The 22,679-nt window shown below is 51.7% G+C and overlaps 1 protein-coding gene across 1 annotated transcript in view; it reads right to left on the bottom strand.

Annotated features, from left to right (window-relative positions):
• Positions 1-21,851, bottom strand: part of palld (palladin, cytoskeletal associated protein) — a 39,149-nt gene extending 17,298 nt beyond the window's left edge. Inside the window, 12 exon segments of the mRNA XM_084675808.1 lie at positions 1,481-1,516; positions 2,457-2,591; positions 2,593-2,884; positions 3,129-3,248; positions 3,634-3,657; positions 3,780-3,921; positions 4,651-4,719; positions 4,802-4,910; positions 5,377-5,443; positions 5,752-5,927; positions 19,116-20,117; positions 21,656-21,851. Of these exon segments, the coding sequence (XP_084531934.1) occupies positions 1,481-1,516; positions 2,457-2,591; positions 2,593-2,884; positions 3,129-3,248; positions 3,634-3,657; positions 3,780-3,921; positions 4,651-4,719; positions 4,802-4,910; positions 5,377-5,443; positions 5,752-5,927; positions 19,116-20,116 (2,171 nt within the window). The 5' untranslated portion in view covers position 20,117; positions 21,656-21,851.
• Positions 21,852-22,679: the final 828 nt, after the last annotated feature.

The following is a 22,679-nucleotide window of genomic DNA, read 5'->3' as shown; positions in this document are numbered from 1 at the left end:
ATGTGTGTGCGTCAGGAATGGGAGTTCCCGGATATCATGAGGCAAGCTGCCAGATGTTGGGGTTGTGACATTATTCACATACATTTTCTGCCGGCATTCTGACACCTCTAGTGACCCTTGACCTCTGGTTGTTGCTTCCTGTCAATCTGCCATGTAGCTCATGTGACCACACCCCCCGCTTCCAGGAACCCCCCCCACCAGGTTGAACATATAAAGGATGAGACACATGTATCGATTACCCATGAGCCTTTGGGTATTTTATGGGAGCACATGCCTTGCTAAATGTTACTAAATACCCAAACGGTCTCATGTGTTTACAGGAATGCAGCCTCCCTGTGTGTGATGAGTCAGTGTGTCTTTCTGGGTGGAGGGGGGTGGGGGATGGAGATGGTGGGGGTGGAGATAGTGAGGGGGGGTGATAGGGCTGGTCTGATACAGGAAGGATGACCACAGCTGTCTCACCCTGATCACACGCCCCGATGACCACAGCTGTCTCCGAGGATTAACCACCAGAACCAACTTCCTCTCTACCATGGCGACAACCACATGATACACTCCGAGCCAGTCAGAAACCAGTTCTGAAGCAGAAAGAGAGTGCAGATTTCGCTTACGCAGGCAGTGTGTCGTAACCTGTTTCAAACCCAAACAATTCTTGGGGAACGCCACACCAAGCTGGCAGCAGTATTCATCAATACACAGGAAAATGGATACCACACTCTCACAGCACACACACACACATTCACACACTCAGACAGTGGATTTATGCTCTCCAGGTGTTATTGCTCCAGTGTGATGTGATTATTTACATGGTCACGCGTGTCCCTTCAAGCCCCTGGTGAGCTCTCCCCCACAGGGCAGCTCATAAATCCACCCACAAACACACACACACACACACACACACACACAGCAGCAGCCCAATGAGCTCACACTGATATGGTAGAGTCTAGCTCTATGATGAAGAGCCGTGGCAGTTCTAACCCCTGAACCCTTCTCAACTCCTCCAGATTGTGTTCCCCCCTAACTCAATAACTCTTCTAGTGTAGACCACAGGAACCAGAGCAGAACACAGGGCGAACACACACACACACACATCCAGCCACGCCACCCATGTGACCAGAGGTCGTAGGTCACAAATGGTGGCGGCCGCGGCTTGGCCTGTCAACCGGTCAGCAAGAACATAAACAGCCTAACCAGCACAGCAATGACCCCTAATAACCCTTAATGACCCTTAATGACCCCTAATGGCACAGGCTGCTCTGCTGCCATTACTGGCCGATTACAGTGAAGTGTGTGAGGAAGGCAGACAGGCGGGGCAGACAGGGGTCATGCGAGGGTCACCCATGCAAAGCTCACCCCTCACCCACCCACCCCGCCAAGCGAGGAGCTGAATGTGTCTGGTATTAGACACTGTCCCTCAGGCAGAACAGAGAGGCGCTCCTACACGCCCATACCCACCCCCACCAGACAGACAGATGTTTACCTGCCATGTTGTAGTTCCTCCGCTCTACTCTCCTCTCTGCAAGCACAGAGAGGACACACAGTTAAGATACAGAGAACCCAGCACAGACCTTCAACACCCATCTGGACCAAACACAGACCTTCAACATCATCTGGACCAAACACAGACCTTCAACATCATCTGGACAAAACACAGACCTTCAACATCATCTGGACAAACACAGACCGTGAACACCCATCTGGAACAAACACAGACCTTCAACATCATCTGGACCAAACACAGACCTTCAACATCATCTGGACCAAACACAGACCGTGAACACCCATCTGGACCAAACACAGACCTTCAACATTATCTGGATCAAACACAAACCTTCAACATCATCTGGACCAAACACAGACCTTCAACATCATCTGGACCAAACACAGACCTTCAACACCCATCTGGACCAAACACAGACCTTCAACACCCATCTGGATCAAACACAGACCTTCAACACCCATCTGGACCAAACACAGACCTTCAACACCCATCTGGACACAGCACAGGCCCACAACATCTATCCTGACACAGCACAGGCCCCCCAACACCCATCTGGACCAAACACAGACCTTCAACACCCAGTCTGGTCCCAGCACAAGCCTTGAACATCAAGACGATAAGACCACAAGGACCCAATGGAGGGAATGAGATGGAGGAATGAGAGGGTGGAATGACAGGGAGGGGGGTAGAAGTATAGACATGATATCATCAGACTTATCTGGTGATATCAAGCATTACACCCTGACATACACTTACACACAGACACACACACAAAAACCACATACACACATACACAAACAAGGCCCATACAGACGGGCCCGTCACACCGCAGACAAGACGATGACACAGACACTAAACCAACGTCACTGGAATGTTTTCAGGTTCGAGCTGGAGGAGAGATCATAGAGGTGGAGGAGGGAGTAGGGAGGAGGGGAGGGGTTAGAAGGTTACTCACAGCTTAGGTTTAGGCTTGGTGGGCAGTGGAGGCCCCTCCTTCCCTGGGGCTGGGGTCGAGGCTGGGGTCGAGGCTGGGGCAGAAGCTGGAACATCCATAACAGACTCAGGTGGAGGAGGGGGGGAGGTGGTCTCTGGGTGGGCTGTGGGGAGGTGGGGGGCTGACGGGTAGTCCTTTGCGACCTGGCCCCGCCCCCTGGCTTGGCTCCACCCCTTCAGGGCCTGTCTGGACCGCTGACATGCTTGGCCAGATCTCCACCTCGTTGACATGGTAACCCTCCACGCTCAGCGGGGCTTTGGGCGGCAGCTCCAATTGGCTGATCTCGGTGGGCGGGGGGGGTGGGGGGAAGGCCTGGGCGTCTTCCAACATAGTGTTGTCCCCGTATAAGTCACCCCTGGTTACGCCGTTAGTGGGCAAGTCTTCAGCTGCTGAGAAAGAAACACACACATCATCTTAGCTTACTATTCCTCTCATCCTACCGTCTTTCAGACAAAATATCCATAATCTGTAGTATTCCCGAGCATACTCTAACCATTCACCCCAGCTAGGCAGTTAACTCTAACCATCTAATTTATAGAGCTATAAATATAATGCATTTCATTGTAGCCATGTAAATCAGACTGTCCAATGGCAGAGCGGATGACGCTGAGAGGCGGGGCCTGTCAGTCACACCTCCAGAGACGTGGAGGTGCGCGGAGCTGCTGAGGGACCCGTAGGGATTGGTGACGGTGCAGCAGAACACGCCCCCATCCTCTGGGAACGCCTCCGAGATCACCAGCGTGCAGATCTCCTCTGGAACACAGAACATGGGTTAGAACTCTGCAAAGCTGTGACAGACAGACAGACAGACAGACGTCAGAACTATTCAGAATGCTACTGTCATGAACACCTGCTGCATGTGAGTCACACTGTTCCAGACGGGGAAACTCTCTACGTGAATGTACATCAGACAAAACACACACCTTCAGACACACACACACACACACCTTCAGACACACACACACACACACCCTCAGACAAACGTGTGTCACAATATGGGTGAGGTCAAAACAAGGTCACAGTCTGATTATGTCAATCACAGTCAGACAGAAAGCCGATGATGCCATAACAGCAAGAGCAAGATAGAATCTGCGGCTGTTAAACAAGCAAAGCTGACAGGAAGTGATGTCGCTCTTACCTGGCTCTGCAGCGGAGCGGGGCTCTGTCGGAACGCAGAGCGACAGGGAGAGAGGAGAGGAAGGTTAGAGGAGATGGAGAGAGATGGGATGGACATGGAACAGTTTGAGTCTGGCTCAAGCCTGGCTCGAGGCTGGCTCGTCTTACTCTTCTGAAGGACGCGGAAGTCTGGGGAGTCCTGGATCTCCTGGCCCTGGCGGAACCAGCGCACCTGCAGGGGCGCGCTGCCCCGTACCCGGCACTCCAGAACCACCACCTGGCCCTCTGAGGCCTGGGAGTCCACCAACACCTGGGGGAGTGAGGAACAGAGAGAGAGAAAGGGACAGAGAAAGGGGTGTGGGGTCAGTAGACTCTGACCCCAGCAATAACACTCCATCACACAGCAGCCAATCACAGGGCAGCCTGGAGTGTCGCGGAGACAGAGACAGGAAGTGATCCATGAAGAGGCCCTCGTGGGCTCATACTCCCTCTCCAAGCTGTCAACACGACTGAGAACAAACCCCCTATCAATCAGCAGTGTGTGTGTGTGTGTGTGTGAGGGCACATGTGTGCGGCATAGGTGACTTCAGGGATGAGTAACTACCTACCCACTCCAGGGGGAGGACAAGACAAACACATGTGTTGTGTAATGAGGGATGAATTAAAGGAGGAGGAGGATTTAGAGGAGAGGAGCAGAGCTCATGGCTTTGTTTGGCCTCTTTTGAAGATCTTCCCCCATTACATGACTCACTAGCTGGTGGGAGGGAGGAGAAGGGAAGGAAGGGAGGAGCGCAGGAGGGGAGAAGGAAAGGAAAGAGGAGAGGGGGAGGTAGAGGGAAGGAAGGAAGGGAGGAGGGAGGGAGGGAGGGAGGGAGGGAGGGAGGGAGGGAGGGAGGGAGGGAGGGAGGGAGGGAGGGAGGGAGGGAGGGAGGGAGGGAGGGAGGGAGGGAGGGAGGGAGGGAGGGAGGGAGGGAGGGAGGGAGGGAGGGAGGGAGGGAGGGAGGGAGGGAGGTGAATGTGCGTCTTTCTAAGTGCTTACCTTAGTGAAGACAGGGGGGGCCGCAACAGGGCCGTCGCCCCCATACAGAGAGGAGACTGGACTTTGCATCTGAGAATACAACACACACACTCAGAATGGAACAGTTGCTGTGTGCGTGTGTGTACATGTGTGTGTGTACATGTGTGTGTACCCGCTGAGTGAAGGGCTGGACCAGGGTGGAACGGTGAGGTGGGGGCTCCGAGGTCTTGGGGGAGGAGGAACGAATCGTCAAGGAGACAGAGGTGGTCTTCTTCTGAACCCTGTGAGAGAGACAGAGACAGAGACAGACAGAGAGAGCGAGAGAGACAGAGAGAGAGAAAGAGACAGCACAGAGAGACCAGTTAAACAAGGTCCATGATGTCTTGACCCTTACCCCACCCCTTCAGGTGAGGATATTGCTGATCTGGGGTTTCTCTGGTCATATCTTCTCTCCTCTCACAGAAACAGCTGCAGTCTCTTTCTCTACCCTACAAAACCCGTTTTTACGGTCCCATTTTCACCTCGTAAATGACTAAGGGGCCTTGCAAAACGGTTTCCCCAGTGACTAGGAGGATGATGTCACTGGGCAGAGAGTGCCAAGACGCTAGTAAACAGACAAGGGAGGCGTCTGGTAGGTGAGAGATATAGAGACAGGGATGTGAGACGTACAGACAGGAGAGGTGAGACGTAGGGTCTCAGAGGAATGGGGGAAGGGGGTCAGAGGTGAGGGGGTCAGGGGTCACATACTGAGCCATGTCTCCTGACCGGTGCTTGGACGTCGAGCCCTCTCCTTCTGAGTCTGAAGACGAAGCTCCTAAAGGGAAGCACAGCAGACGAGGAGGAGACATCATGACATTCCAGAACCACGCGGAACATTCTAGAACCTGCACGCTACGCCGCTGCGGTTCAATTCCAGACCCTGAACCTCGACACGTTCATTCCAGAACCTGTCGAACCTCCTTTACTGATGGAACGTTCTAGAACGTTCAGGATCGTATGACTCCATTCTCTGCAGCCTGGGCAAGGACAGTGAAGACCGGGACAACAAACCCTGATGATCAGAACAATAATAACCCTGGTGATGAGCGGGCTAGCCGGGGGGTCCTATGCTACTCCAGCCACCTTCTATGTAGACCTCGGCCTCTGTGTGGTCGGCGCCCAGGCTGTTGGACGCCACGCAGGTGTAGCGGCCCGTGTCGTCCTCGAATGCCTCGTTGATCACCAGCGTGTGCAGGTCGCCGTCGCGCCACACCTGGATGTCTGGGCTGCTGTGGAGCTCCCGGCCCTCGCAGAACCACCTGCACACGCGCGCGCACACACACACACACACACACACACACAGACAGACAAACAGACAGACAGACAAACACACACACACACACAGACAGCGCGGAATAAGAAGTGAGTGGGGGCATGTCTGAGGAAGTTTTTCCTGTTGAATAAATGGCCCCCTCGGGGCACCGTGTTACAGGAACCCGCCACACCTCCACCCTCCCTCCTCTTCCCCTGTCTGGGTGGTTCTATAGTGTTCAAACCCCTCTCCACCCTTCCGAGTCTAACAGAATCGACAGTGTCTCTCACCTCTCCTCAAACCAACTTGATCAGCTACCAATTCACACACGAACACACACACACACCGCACACCCAGAGCCCATGTTTCTGTCTCCACCTCTTGACCCCAACATGGTATTGAAGGAGGAGAAACAGGAATAAATCAACCTGTCGGAAGCACAGCTGTTCCCTTCTTCTGCTTGCCACCCCCGCGAGACATTCGGGCCATCTTGGATGAAAATTCCCAGCATTCCCCTGCCTGGTCCTGCTCGGCTCTCAACACTCCTCCCTCCCTTCCGCCCGCCCGCCCGCCCTCCCACCTCTCCCTGATCAGAGAGCTGCTCCTGAAGGTCAACTCTGGTGGAAGCAGAGAACATGAAGGTTCTGTGTGCTGGATGGAGAACCTACAGCTTGGGGGTTTGGTTGGACCAGTCAGAAACAGAATCCATTTGCAACGAAGCACAAGGAAACCTCACATTAATCCAGCTGTAATGGGCCTGTCATTAGACACGAAGACTGAGTAAACAGTCAGATACAGATTTGTTCTTTGTTTAATTCCAACACCTCTTAGCCATGCACTGAGGAATGTCCTGAACACCAGGGAAGGGGGAGAGAAACAGGGGTTGAGAGAGAGAGAGAGAAAGAGAGAAGGAGGGGGAGAGAGAGAGAGGCACACTTTGTGAGGAATTTTAAACGCTTTTGAAGATAAAACCCTCGAACACCCAGTTCCTTTCACACACCCTGTAACACAATGACATGATGAAACACACACACAATGGTTGTGTGTAGGTAGCCAGTAGTGCCAGAGAATCGGAGTGTTACCTGACTAGAAGTCCAGGCCTCTCCTTTTCCTCTGGAAGCAAGTGAGCCAGGTCTCAGCCCTATCACTGCTCTCCAGCTTCCTGCTACTCAACCCCACACCCCTCATCACTTAACCCTGGCCTCTCCCTACCTCTACTGGCCTCTCCCTACCTCTACTGGCCTCTCCCTACCTCTACTGGCCTCTCTCTACCTCTATTGGCCTCTCCCTACCTCAACCGGCCTCTACCTGCGTCTTCTGGCCTCTACCTGCGTCTTCTGGCCTCTACCTGCGTCTTCTGGCCTCTACCTGCGTCTTCTGGCCTCTACCTGCGTCTTCTGGCCTCTACCTGCGTCTTCTGGCCTCTCCCTACCTCTACCTGCGTCTTCTGGCCTCTCCCTACCTCTACCTGCGTCTTCTGGCCTCTACCTGCGTCTTCTGGCCTCTACCTGCGTCTTCTGGCCTCTACCTGCGTCTTCTGGCCTCTCCCTACCTCTACTGGCTACTCCCTACCTCCCTTAGCCTCTCCAGTATGTGATATCCCCTGATATTCCCTCCTCTCCCCTCCCCTCTCCTCTCCTCTCCTCCCCCCCCCCCCACCATCTCTGTCCTGGTCTCTCCTGTGTGTGCTGTGGTCTCTCACTGACCTTGTCTCTTATTTGCTGCTGTTGAAAGTTTTATGAAGCTCAGTTTCATTATAAACCCAGGAGTAGAGGCCAGAAAGAGATAGGGGTGGGAGGGGGGAGGGAGGGAGAGAGAAAGAGACAGGGAAATAAAACACACTAAAACCCAAATACTTTACCCCCTTTGACAAGTTATCTGCCCCCTCTAGAACCAGGAGCAAACCTGGCAACCTCCCCCTGGAGCTCTCTGCCCTCTCTAGAACCAGGAGCAAACCTGGCAACCTCCCCCTGGAGCTCTCTGCCCTCTCTAGAACCAGGAGCAAACCTGGCAACCTCCCCCTGGAGCTTTCCGCCCTCTCTAGAACCAGGAGCAAACCTGGCAACCTCAAAGAGGTAGGTGAGCATACAGAACGATGCTGGTGGAAGTGCTCCATGTTTAGGAGGACAGGAAGGAGGACAGGGCTGATGGCTGAATCCTTCTCCTAGTGACAGAAAAGGCTACAAACACTAGAGCTAGAAACACTAGAGCTAGAAACACTAGAGCCATTTATACCAGCTGAGAGGACAGCTGGGGGAGATGGATTGTGTGTGTGTGGGTTTGTCTGTATGTGCGTGTTTGTGCGTAAAAGAGAAAGAGCGAGAGAGAGCAAACTGTGCTGAGAGAAGTGTGAGGCAGCTGAAATCCACCCCCCCCCCCCCACACAAACACAAAACACACATATCTAAGTTTCATCAGCCCACATTATTGTAGTGATTCAAAATGTTTCAAATATGGTTCACCAACTGAAACAAACGTGTACTCGTCAACATAAAAGCTAATGATAAGCTATCGTCTCCTATCAGACAAAACTGGGAGGAGTCTGAAGTTAAAGGTCAAGTATCAGTGAGTTTGTGAATGTGTGAGTGTGTGTGAGTGTGTGTGTGTGTGCGCGCACGCTTTACGCTGGGAGGCCCAGAGAAGAGCAAACACACTTACTGCACTTCAATGAGTGTCAATGAGTGACCTGAGAAAAATTATTCTAGGTATACACACAAACAAACTATGCTGGGGTTACGCTATCAAAACCTACAATCTTACTATCCACTCCAGCAAAGAAACAATCCTATTGTATACACATACACACATATATATATATATCACACTGCGATGTGGTTAGTCAATACAGACGGTCATTGACTCTGACCTGTGTCTTCATCTTTACGTCGCCTTGGATAAAAGCGTCTTCGAAAAGAATGAAAAGTAAATGCACAAGTATATACAGATCCCTTGGTGCAAGCTAACAGGTTCACCACACAATCTGCCTCGCAGTGGGGCTGACAGACACCAGTGCGCGATATACCGACCAAGCCAGGGTCGACTCTAACCTTAACCCCGACCCCTCTACAACACTACCATCAGTGCAGCGTTCAGATTTCCTTACCTGAGCTAGCGTTCAGCGGTCGCTCCCCTGTATCACTGTGATGTCACGGAAGGCTTCCTCACTCACTGAGAGACGAGCCACTAAGCTGCTACTGCAGGCTGTCACACATCCTCCCTCATACACACACACTCACACCCTGGGAGGGAGGGAGGAAAAAGGAGGGAGGGGGCAGTTCGGAGAGAGAGAGAGAGAGAGAGAGAGAGAGAGAGAGAGAGAGAGAGAGAGAGAGAGAGAGAGAGAGAGAGAGAGAGAGAGAGAGAGAGAGAGAGAGAGAGAGAGAGAGAGAGAGAGAGAGAGAGAGAGAGAGAGAGAGAGAGAGAGAGAGAGAGAGAGAGAGAGAGAGAGAGAGAGAGAGAGAGAGAGAGAGAGAGAGAGAGAGAGAGAGAGAGAGAGAGAGAGAGAGAGAGAGAGAGAGAGAGAGAGAGAGAGAGAGAGAGAGAGAGAGAGAGAGAGAGAGAGAGAGAGAGAACTATGGAGAGAGGGGAGGAGGGGAATCTTGACTTTAACAAAGTTGGACTCTTGTCCCTTGGCATGTTTCCAGAAACCTCTCTGTCTGTCTCGTACTGACAGCATATCTGACCTGGGTGACTCCCAGAAGAGCTCCAGACTTGCTGGTTCCAGCCCCTGGAACCCCCCCCCCCCCTCCCATCATGCCTGGTACCCCAGCCCTTCTACACCTCCCGTCCCTAGAACCCCCATCCTGTCTCTAGAACAGGAACACCAAAGGAGTTCATGATCCAACGGTTTGTCCTGCAGACCCAGTCAAGAGTGAGATACGTGTGTAGACCCCTCCTGGCTGGTGAAAATAGAGAGGAGATAGAAATAGACCACTTAGAGCAGGCAGCACCTGGCTGGCTGGAACAGATGGCCCTGAACTCTGTATGATTGTACCCCATGGACGGACACACACACACACACACAGCATAAAAAGCACGATCCTATTACAAATTCCTAAACAATCTTGCATGGAATCACACCCGCGTACACACACTGTATCACTGTTTAGAAGGTCACATCCGGGTCACATGGAGAAGGGACCGCGTTGTCACGACAACCCCTTGTATTCTCCAGGGCAACCAAACAATGCAGACCCAGAGACATGGAGGCTGGCTGGATGAGGGGACATTTAAATCAACAGATGTGCTGATCATTCAGACATTAATTCCAGCTACCCTGGCCAGCAGTAGAGTCTGATGTTCACAAATCTGTTCCACACAAACGACAAGCAGAGCCCTTAACTACGGAGGAAATAAACACTGTTGTCTGGAGAGGTTGTGTTGCTGCTGAACAATTGCTGCTGAATCATTACCCAATCACTAGAGAATCACTTATGAATCGGTACAGAATCACGAATGAATTGTGACTGAATCAGCCTGGATGTTCAGTCTCCAGGCTCACATCTCTTCCTGCTCGTTAGAGGAGAGGTTCTACAGCGAGGACATCAAACACACTTGGAACCATCTGGAGCCCAAGACAACTTAATCCCTCCCTAAACGCAGACACACACACACACTCTCCACCGTTCCCCCTCTCCTCTCCTTCCCATTAAACTGAGTCTCCTGTCCCCCCGACCCCATGTCTGTGTCTATGACATCATCACTGAAGGAGTGGAGAGGAGTGGAGACCGAGTGTGAGGGAGCTTTACATGAGCTGTAATGTTGTCACATATCGGGAGAAGATGTTTATGAGTCCCATATCATGTTTGAGACTGGTCGTAAAGCAGACCCTGGAGACACACGTGCACACCACACACACCCACGCACGTTAAACCAGCCCTGGCACACACACACCACCAAATCCTGACACACACCATCACATGCCCTGGCAGGCTGGCACACACACACACACACACACCAGCCCTGGCACATTCACAAGAATGCCGACCGACTGAAAACCCCCTCAGTGTCAGATCAAAGGGGACAGATGACTGGGTTTGGTAACCACGGAAACCCCGCCTGATCCGCCATGATGGATGGCTATCGAGTCACCCAGCAGGTGAGCGGGGGAACGCGGCCCAGATCACTGATCCCAGCCCAGCCCAAGGGTTTCTGCTGACTCACACCCCCTGACGAGAGTAATAACACTGCACACATTTAGCAGATGCTTTTTATCCAACATACAGGGGGGGGGGGGGGATTTGAGATTTGAACCTGGAATCTCTTGTTCCACAGTCTAATGCTCTACCAATGAGCTACAGCCAACTCAAACTGATCCCAGAGCAGAAGCAGACAGCTGCACCAGCTTGCTTGATATCTCATATCAACTTATAAGTCTGTGTGAGGGGACAGTAAAGTATGCCTGCAGCCGTGTACAAAACGTTTGTGGTCAAACACACTCGTACACAGAAACTGAGGTTAAACCCAACGTGCAGTAAAGACCCCCTGTTGTGAGAGAACAGGGACGAGGAGACTAAGCTACTCAACGGAATACTGATGTTTGTGACAAAGTCTACGGGAGTGGTGTGTTTCAAGTGTGATATGTGCGCTGATTGGTGTGTGAGAGTGTGTGTGGAGGGTGTGTGTGACAATGAGGTGTAAGTGTTTACCTAAGGAGCTGAAGAGGAACATCTCTCACGCTTGGAGAGCTCTCAGCGCCTGTGGTTTCAAGTTACTACGGTTACCCTGCCCTCCCTCCTCCTCCACCTTCCTCCTCTGCTGCTCGTCCGCCCTCGCCCCAGTCTCCAGGTGTTCTGGGGTAAGACTGCTCCACCCTGCATGTCTCCTCCACCCTGCATGACTGCAGCCTTTGTCTACCAGGGACATGCTTTGTATCCGACCTGGTATTCTACTCAACTCTAGGGAGCTCCCTTCCAGAACCCTCCCTTGCTTTCTCTCCATCCTTCGTTTTTTTTTACCGTCCTACCCCACTCCCCCTCTCTCTACCCACCCTCCCATTCTCCTCTCTACCCAGCCTCTTTCCTTCTCTCTACCCAGCCTCTCTCCTTCTTCTCTATACCCAGCCTCTCTCCTATCTACCCAGCCTCTCTCCTTCTCTCTACCCAGCCTCTCTCCTTCTCTCTACCCAGCCTCTCTCCTTCTTCTCTCTACCCAGCCTCTCTCTTTCTTCTCTCTACCCAGCCTCTCTCTTTCTTCTCTCTACCCAGCTTCTCTCCTTCTCTCTACCCAGCCTCTCTCCTTCTTCTCTCTACCCAGCCTCTCTCCTTCTCTCTACCCAGCCTCTCTCCTTCTCTCTACCCAGCCTCTCTCATTCTCTCTACCCAGCCTCTCTCCTTCTATCTACCCAGCCTCTCTCCTTCTCTCTACCCAGCCTCTCTCCTTCTCTCTACCCAGCCTCTCTCCTTCTTCTCTCTACCCAGCCTCTCTCCCTCTATCTACCCAGCGTCTCTCCTTCTCTCTACCCAGCCTCTTTCCTTCTCTCTACCCAGCCTCTCTCCTTCTCTCTACCCAGCCTCTCTCCTTCTTCTCTCTACCCAGCCTCTCTCCCTCTATCTACCCAGCCTCTCTCCCTCTATCTAACCAGCGTCTCTCCTTCTCTCTACCCAGCCTCTCTCCCTCTATCTACCCAGCTTCTCTCCTTCTCTCTACCCAGCCTCTCTCCTTCTCTCTACCCAGCCTCTCTCCTTCTCTCTACCCAGCCTCTCTCCCTCTCTCTACCCAGCCTCTCTCCCTCTATCTATCCAGCCTCTCTCCCTCTATCTACCCAGCCTCTTTCCTTCTCTCTACCCAGCCTCTCTCCTTCTCTCTACCCAGCCTCTCTCCTTCTATCTACCCAGCCTCTCTCCCTCTATCTACCCCGCCTCTCTCCTTCTCTCTACCCAGCCTCTCTCCTTCTCTCTACCCAGCCTCTCTCCTTCTCTCTACCCAGCCTCTCTCCCTCTATCTACCCAGCCTCTCTCCTTCTCTCTACCCAGCCTCTCTCCCTCTATCTACCCAGCCTCTCTCCTTCTATCTACCCAGCCTCTCTCCTTTTATCTACCCAGCCTCTCTCCTTCTTGTCTCTACCCAGCCTCTCTCCTTCTATCTACCCAGCCTCTCTCCTTCTTGTCTCTATCCAGCCTCTCTCCTTCTTGTCTCTACCCAGCCTCTCTCCTGCTATCTACCCAGCCTCTCTCCTATCTACCCAGCCTCTCTCCTTCTATCTACCCAGCCTCTCTCCTTCTTGTCTCTACCCAGCCTCTCTCCTTCTATCTACCCAGCCTCTCTCCTTCTTGTCTCTACCCAGCCTCTCTCCTTCTATCTACCCAGCCTCTCTCCTTCTATCTACCCAGCCTCTCTCCTTCTATCTACCCAGCCTCTCTCCTTCTTGTCTCTACCCAGCCTCTCTCCTTCTTGTCTCTACCCAGCCTCTCTCCTTCTATCTACCCAGCCTCTCTCCTTCTTGTCTCTACCCAGCCTCTCTCCTTCTATCTACCCAGCCTCTCTCCTTCTATCTACCCAGCCTCTCTCCTTCTATCTACCCAGCCTCTCTCCTTCTATCTACCCAGCCTCTCTCCTTCTTGTCTCTACCCAGCCTCTCTCCTTCTATCTACCCAGCCTCTCTCCTTCTATCTACCCAGCCTCTCTCCTTCTATCTACCCAGCCTCTCTCCTTCTATCTACCCAGCCTCTCTCCTTCTTGTCTCTACCCAGCCTCTCTCCTTCTATCTACCCAGCCTCTCTCCTTCTATCTACCCACGCTCTTCTCTTCTCTCTCTCCTCTCACCACACCCTATTCTGGTCCTTTACTGAAAGCCCTCCACTAGACCACAACTATAATTACAGTTTCTGCAGTCACATGGCACAAACAATAAATCACATACACAGGATCTCACACACACTGTTATATACACACAGGGACACACGCACATACACTTCTGCTACACACTCTTTTATGCACAACATCTCACACGCATGCACACAGATGCACGCACGCACACACACACACACACACACACACACACACACACACACACACACACACACACACACACACACACACACACACACACACACACACACACACACACACACACACACACACACACACACACACACACACACACACACACACACACACACACACACACACACACACACACACACACACACACACACACACACACACACACACACACACAGTGAGGGGTTATGGGGGTCATGGGGTGGAAGGAATTGGGAATATCTGCTGTTAGTGTCCCAGTGAGGAACAGAATGACGCATCTGAAGGGAGAACTGCTGATCGCCCGGTCTGTGTGTGTGTGTGTGTGAGAGAAAGAGAATTTGTGTGTGTAAGAAAGAAAGAGAATGTGTGTGTGTGTGTGTATTTACAGGCCTGTAATAGTGTCGGTCTGACGTAGAAGTCAGTTCTCACCATGCTGACCTGGGTACATGTGTGTGTGTGTGTGTGTGTGGGGACCATGCTTGTTTGTGTGTATGTGTGTGCATATGCGTGTGTTTGTGCAGTAATAAGGCCAGAACTTTAATGAACAGCAGGACTGGCTGCAAAGTGCTGTACCCTGTTAGCTCACTACATTCTTACACAGCAACATGTTACCTTAACACTCACACACACACCGTTGTGCACCAAGGTCAGTCTTCAGCATGGTGAGAACTAACTTCGACGTCAGACTGACACCCTCACAGGCCTGTAAATACACACACACACACACACACACACACACACATGCCATGCTGACGCCTAAAAGGAGGGACACACAAAGTTTGTCGATGAAAACACAACCCTTCCTTGGTAAAAGTCTGTTTGTTCTCCTGAGGGGAAGCGGAGAAGCTGGTCTTTTTAAACAGGGATCATATATTTGATACATTCCAACGTGGGTTTCAGGAATGGCGTCTGTTGGAGAATACTGCCTTGTTTGGGACTCGTCCCAGAATTCCTCCTGGCTCCTCTGGTTCCTGTGTGCGTCTGTGTGCGTGTGAGAGTAAACGTGTGCATGTATGTCTGTGTGTGTATGTGAGCTTGTGTGCGAGTGTGAGAATGCGAGCATATGTATTTGTGTGCGAGTGTCTACGTGTGTGTGTGTACGTGTGTGAGTTTGAGTATGTGTGCGTATATAATGTGTGTTCCTGCACACAGCTGCCTCCTTCCTTCTCTCTCCTAGTTTAGAAGAGGCCTTGTTAGCAAGACGAGCATGCATGGTAATTACATGACGCAGCTAACAGAATGTCTTTGATGGAACTCGACCATTAAAGATGCATTTCCCCCTCTCTGTGTGGCAGCGAGACTCTCTGTGGTCAAGAATAGCCGCAAGACAGAACACAGACAACCTCCAGCGACCCTTGCAGTCCACCCCCCAGCCCAGGGAAGCCAGGCTCGGCAGGGCTCCCAGCACTGAGTCAGTACACAAGAGGAGGGGCACGTGGAGGGGGGATATCTGACAGGTCTGGCAACCCATCAAAGCCCAGACTTGAGAGGGGAAATGGGAAGGTAGAGATCAGAAAGGTGTGAGAAATAAGAGATGCAGAACACACGCACACACACACAGGAACATACACCCATACACAGGAATATTCTGAGGTAGGTGTATGTGTCTGCCTGAGTGTGTCTGCCTGTGTGTGTGTGTCTGCCTGTGTATGTGTGTGTGTGTTATGGTTGGAATTAAAGCCATAGAAACCAAGATGAGGCAGTTCTCTCCTCTACTCCTCCCCTCAGGAAATGTGGGGTGTGCACGCACACACACTCCCCACCCAGGTAGAACACACACATACAGGCACACTCCCCCCACCCACCCAGGTGCCACGTACACACACACACACACACACACACACACAGCTTGCACGCAGGCACGTACACATGCATGTAAATCCAGATGATGTCTCTACTGGTATCTCTCGCTTGATAAGATTAGCAGGAGGATGCTAAGAAACATGACAGACACAAAAAATGGTTCGCTTGGCTGTCTTACAGGTCAGCACACTCACTCACACGCCCAAAACCTGGTCCACCTGACTGTCTTCTAGGAGGTCATAAACCATCTCTAGCAACAGGCGAGCTGAATGCCCAACATCACCACAACCTATCAGTTGACACACACACCCCTCCCTCCCTCCCCCCCGTCACCCCCCCAAGGTCTGGTGGCCCTGCCAGGCTCTGTCAGTGTTCTTGTGTGTTTGTCTCAGAGAGAGATGGATGAGGAGCAGAGGAGCAGTGTTTACAAGAAACTCCACTCACATTCTCCATGAGCTGGGTTAGAGGCCGTCTGTGTTTACCTCCCCCCACCTCCCCCACCCATTCCACCTCCATATCCTCCCTCAAAACCTACCCACTCCCTTCTACTCCCCCCCCCCTGCCCTGATCACAAATAGAAACCCAGACAGGTGGTGATATACTTTCACACCTCCACGTCAACATGGGTCCTTCAAGTGTTCAGGACTTCAAGTGTTCCTGGACAGTTCAGCTGGTGCTGTTGGCTGTTGACTAATACTGACAAGACATGGTTTCCCAACGAGAGCACCTCAGAGGCCAACCCCAACACCACACTGCCCCCTGGTGGCGAGAGGGAGCAGAGGAGCACTGCTCCCTGGACACAGTGCACCAGTCTGAACGACTGCTGCCCTCTCTAGAACCAGAGGGCTGTCTAGTGGGGATCAAACAACAACAGGAAAATGTGAATTATAATAAATAGAAATATAATAACACAAGTGTGCTGAACACACAGACTCAGACAATGGCAGGGAGATTTGGTATTCTGCGTAGTGTTTGTTTCCCTTCCCTCCTTCTTCTCTTCGTTCCCTCTCTCTATCCCCCTCTCCTGTCTTACTTCTCTCCCACCTCCGCAGAGCCTTGACGGTTTCACTTCACTTTACTCTCCTCACGTTCTCTTCACTTCCTCTCTCCTCTCTCCCCTTATCCCCTCTTCCGCCTTCCGGACCTCTGCTCCACCTTTCAATTCACAGCGAAGGTGAGGAGAGGTAGAAAGAGGGAGGGGTTTGAGAGAGGAAGAGGTTGAGAGAGGTGGAGGCACGGAGAAAGGGAGAGAGGAAGAGGTTGAGAGAGGTGAAGACATGGAGAGAGGAAGAGGTTGAGAGAGGTGGAAAAGGGGAGAGGTATAGAGAGGGATAGGTGGAGAGAAGGAAAGCACCGTGTCATGGCATTGCAGTCATTCCGGGTTGTGGCTCCTGTGAGCCTGGGCTCTATTAATACAGGAGAGGAGGAGGCCTCTTATAGCCCAGCAGAGATCCATGTCCCAGCACCCCCCCCCCCCCCCCCCCACCCCACTCCACTCCACTCCACTCCCCACTCCCACACAGGTCTCTCTCCTCTGGGTCACAAAACACTCCTGGGTGACAGGACCTCAACAAACACACACCCCCTTCCCCTAACCTCCCTCCTGCATCCTCTCCTCCTCTCCTCTCCTTTTCTCTCCTACCCTCCTCTTCTTCTCATTCTCTACTCTTCCTCTTGCGCTCCACCTCTTCTCCTGTGCCCCCCCCCTCCCTACCCTCACCCACCCCCCCCCCCCCCCTCTTGCTCTCCCCTCCAACTCGCCCCTTCTTTCTCCCCTCCACCCAGCAGGGACACCCTGGCTGGGGGCTAATATCTCCCTCAGTGCATGTATCTAGTACGTCTCTATGTTTAACAGAGCAGCGACACTGTAAACAACATCATGGAAGGAGACACAGTCAGACACCAGAGAGAGAAAATAGGTTATTTATAGTTTGCATAGAGGGGCCGTCCATTAGGCAACAGACAGGGAGTGTTGTCCCTCAGGAAGGTGAAGGTGCTATCGAAGGAACTCTCTGACCTGGCAGCACCTGGCTGCTCGCTAGCCGCAATGCTAATCGCTAGCAGCTAACTACTGCCTGATAACCGCCCAGGCTTGATGCTAAGTGCTGGCCGCTAGCTGCTAACCTCTGGCTGCTAACCGCTACCCACCAAAACGCCACCTGCAAACCTTTAGACGCCAGCCGTGATGACGCAGAGTGGAACTCCCCTTCACACAGTGCCAGAGTTCTGAGAACGACCTGTCAACAAGACAACTCATACCTCCTGCTGCTCCCCCCCCCCCCTTCTAAATTCCTGCATTACCCCTCTCTCTTGAACCCTCTCTCTACCACACACTCCCCAGAGGAAATCACTCTCCTCTAAAGACCCACTCTCCTCTTGAGGCACACCTTCTACAGATCTGCTCTTCTCTACAGACGGTAGTTCCCAGAAGGAACTAGCGGCAGACCAACAGGGACATCAACTGTCTTGCAACAGACTAAATATAGAGCATCTGTAACTGTACTTTTCAGTCCTGAGAGTTTGTGTGGACCAAAGATACAGTATATGGTGTAGTAGACTGAGTGCAAATTATACAATGACAATCGGGGGCGGGGGGGTGAATTTCTTCTCCAGGGCGTGTATCGACACCCCCCCCCCCCCGATCTGTTTTCGTACCCTGGTAGTAGACACACACACACCACCACCGTACTGCTCAAGTCTAGTGCGCAGAACACACAGGCCAGAATTAAAGAGTGTGTGTGTGAGAGAGAGAGACAGAGAGAGAGAGATCAAGTCTGGTGTGTGGAATGTGTGTAGATAGATACTGTTAAAAACAAATTGAATATGTGTGTGTAATCTTTTAATCAGTATAGCCAGTGCTTCTGTGCTACAGTGGGTGCTAACCAGTGATTATCCTGCCCTGTGCTCTAGAACATTCCAGGCATAACAGACAAGCACTGCCCCATAATCCTCCAGTGTTCACTATCTTGAAACACACAGTGCTAACACATGTACCATGGACGGCCAGGGTGTGTTTTGTGGTTTTATTGATCTATTTATTGCTTGATGTCTTTCTTTTTTCAAACTTGTAGTGCCCTGAGATTACCTAGCCAATGGAGGGCACATGTTTTTTGAACATGTTTTTTTATGACTATTCTTACACAGTCAGATCTGTCTTCTGGTTCTATGGTGAGGTCCACCAACTCAGAACCTTCTACAAGGTGTCATGGTTCAATAACGTAAAAACGAATAAATAAAAACTTGTTAGCCACAATAATGCAATCACGTGAGCTAAAGATTTTTCAACATCACTCCGCAGACTAGGAGAAACTTCATAAGGAATCAGCAGTTTAGCTTCATTAGAAGAAAAAGAAAAACACAGATCATGTGACCACACAAACCAGGAAATGATAAAGGTGAACTACCTTACCTGACCAATGGCAGGGGGTTTCCTGTCACCCTGCACTCCAGCTTGATGGGGCTCCCCTCAGACACCTCCTGGCTCTTCAGCTTCTGGGAGAAGCGAGGGGGGGAGAGCTCCCCCATCTCCCTAGCGCCCTCCCCCACCCCACAACCCCCCTCCGGTCTTGGCCCCTCCCCCAGCCCCGGAGGCTGACCACATGGGGGAGGCTGGGGCTGCGAGGGAGCAGATCCGGAGCCTTGGTGGGTGGGGCCCAATTCCTGGTTAGCGGGGCCTGATCCCTGGTGGGCAGGGCCAGGGGCTGAGGGGGCGGGGCGGTGGGCGCGGGGGGACAGGTATCCGCTGTCGGGGGAGGAGGAGTCATCATCCACCTGCTGCTCCAGCCGCACGGAGCCCTTAAAGATGGAGGACAGCTCCTCGATAAAGGTGGCGGCCCGGCTGCAGAACTCCGTGGCGGATGCTGCGCGCTCGTTCAGCTCCAGGCCCGCGTGCACCAGCCTCGGCTTGTCCTGCTTGTACACTGGGGGGATGCTCTTATGGCAGACAAACTTTTCAGGCGAGGCTGGGGATCCGAATGAGGCCTGCTGGGGCCTGGTGAGGAGGACGCTCTGGCTGGAGGTGACCTTGACTGGGACTCCCTGGTCTGGGGAGAGGGGTTTACTGTGCTGGGGTGGGACAAGGGGAGCGCTGGGGCTGTCTGTAAGGGGGAGGTTGTGGGGGAGAGCCAGCTCGTGGGGGGAGGTGGGCGTTCGGGGGTCTCCGGGAGTCTCCCCGAAGGCCTCAAAGGCCAGATCCAGACTGCGGTGAATCTCCTCTGCGCTGAGGAACGCAGAGAGCTGGGAGAAATCTCCTGAATCCAGCTCCGCCGACGCCGCCGAGTCCAGGAAGAGATCCCCCTCAGATGACGCCTCCGAGAACACGCCCCCATCCCCCTCCAGTCCCCCGCCCCCTTCCGGATCCTTCAGCAGCACAGATAAGGGGAGTGGCTGGTTCCAGCTCCCGTCTTGCATCCTGTAACAAACACACGCGCACACACACACACACACAGTTATGGTGGAATGAGAAGTACCACAAGCTGGACGCCAAATATAAAAGACTTCCATGTTGAACAATGAATCCACACAAACTGCACACACCCTGTACACACACACACACACACACACACACACACAGACAGACAGTAGCGTGAGGATGTCTCAGTCTGGTACACAGTGGGGGGTGTTAACACGCCTGCTGGGGGCTCCTAGTTGGCATGACTGGTATCTGTCACTCTCTCCTTCTCGGCTTGAATATTTTCCCCCTCTCTACTCATTTCTCTCTATACTTCTCAAACTAACTATTCTAATTTCTAGCCCTCTCTCTGTATCTTCCAATGTATTTTTTTTAATAAATCTCTCTCTGTTCATGTCATTATACAAATATTCTCCCTTAATTTCAAGATTAATAATAATGTATTCACTTAGCAGTTGAAAGCGACATACAGGGGGGATTTGAAATGATGACCTCTTGATCTGCAGTCAGATTCATTCAAATGCTCCCCCACTGAGCTATATATATCCCCTAACACCATAGTTCCAAAGGTCAATGAGGTAATTCCACAGCCGAATACAGAACAAGGCAGGATATTCTTAAACAAAAAAACGGGACCAGTTCCTTTTGGGGGGGGGGGGGGGGTAGTAGACATGTGACAGGAAATCAGATATGTTTACAGGTTAGCATGCTGCATGTCAGCATGTCAGATTGGCTCAGTGCTTTGGTAGGTCTTGGTTGGTACCATACTGGTATGTTTCAGAATCAGGACCGATAAGATGTATGTATGTAAGTGTGTGTGTGTGTGTGTGTTTAGTGGGTAGTAAATGTGTGCGTGCAAGTGTGTGTGTCAGTGGGGGTATAGATACCAGAGTGTGACATTCTGCCTGCCATGGCGTCCTGAAGACCAGCTGTTGTTATTTTTAATTCCCCTGGGCTACGTTATACAGCAATAGTGCAATCTAACACACATACACACTTTCATGCACACAAACCCAAGCACACACACCACACAGAAACTCTGTCAGACACACACACGTCATAATGTATAACACACATATGCTGATCAATGTCTTCAGTGTAGCACACTTTCACACAGACATGCACACTGAGTCTGAGGTCTTGCTGTCAGTCAAAAGAGTAATACAGAAAGAAGGCAACTAGAATGATTGACAGAAGGTCAGTTACTGCCACAGTCAACTGAATGGAGTTGAGCCCACCTCAGACTTTCTCTACTTTGAAACCAACACCACAGAAGACCAGATGAATATTAGCCCGTAACTAAATATGTTGCCCATGGTAATGGCCTTAGTGAGACTGCAAAGTAAGTCAACAGTGCAAAGCAGGGCTCTTCTCATGTCATTAGCGGCAACAACTGTCCCACACGAGTGCACGAGCATAATAGTTCTGTGATGCCTCAAACCTCAAAAGGATTCTTCCACTGTGAGGAAACCAATCCTCTGGAACATTCCGGTAATACCGCCAACAACAAAAAAAAACGCCAAAAAGACAGACCCTACCTTCTAGAGTGTTCAGTATTCTCCCAGTACAGCAAGCCCAGCTTTCTCCTCAGGTGAAGTGTGTGTGAGCACAAATGACAACAATAACGTCAAGCGCCTCTTTCCAGAAGAGCTGCCTTTTTGGTTGGGCAGTTATAGAAGGTACTCGTAGCGGTTTGGGGTCCACTGAAGTGGCCTGCTGTCCCATCTGTCCCTGCTCTGACCACTCACTGTGTGGGGCTATATTTGTCCCCTGGTTCAGGTTACACTGCCAGAGCGCTGAGGGAGAGAGGAAGAGAGAGAGGGTTAGAGAGTGGAGGGGAAGAGAGGGGGAGAAAGAGAGAGAGGTAAAGAGAGTTGGAGAATGAGAGGTAGAAAGAGATGAAGTTAGAGAGAAATATTAGAGTAGAGGCTAACCATAAGGCAACAGATCCTTAAGATGATATCATCTGATGAGTAAAGACAAACATAAACACAAAGAATAATCACCTTTAGGGTGGCCCTAACTCCACATTGCACCCAGAGACACTATGACCAACACAAAGGATTTGTGAAATAATAATGAGCTATCTTTCTCCTCCACAGTGAGCATCTGGCAACTGTAACCCTGGTGACAGCATGCTGGCTTGAAGTAGAGGTAAGATAATAAAAACACTGTTTAGGCTTCATGTTCTTCACATTCAGAAGTGCATCATTCTTACAGTATTTGGGTGGTCAGCGGTCTGTGTTTACCACACTGCAGAAAAGCAGCTACATAACACACTTCCAGGTTTCCCTCTGCAGTAATACTCCGCCTCTACTACATAGTGACTCATAACTGCTGCAAACGCAGACAGACCCCAACACACAGCGTGGCTTTTGAGATCTGCAGGCCCGCCGCTATTTCTGGGCTCGCTATCATGGACTGTCTTAACGCCACGCAGCTATTTTAGTTCTTCTACAATCTAATGATTAGAGTTATAAGTGCGAGGCACGGAAGAAGGTCCATCGGGGCCGCTCTATCAAACCGTCAAACACCCGTCTATGCACCCACCATGACACCAAT

This window comes from Hypomesus nipponensis, chromosome 16 (genome assembly GCF_054491055.1).
Source record: "Hypomesus nipponensis isolate SF chromosome 16, ASM5449105v1, whole genome shotgun sequence".
NCBI classification, from domain to species: Eukaryota; Metazoa; Chordata; class Actinopteri; order Osmeriformes; family Osmeridae; genus Hypomesus; species Hypomesus nipponensis.
The sequence above is the reverse complement of the archived record's forward strand: the minus strand, read 5'-3'. Positions and strand labels throughout refer to the sequence as shown.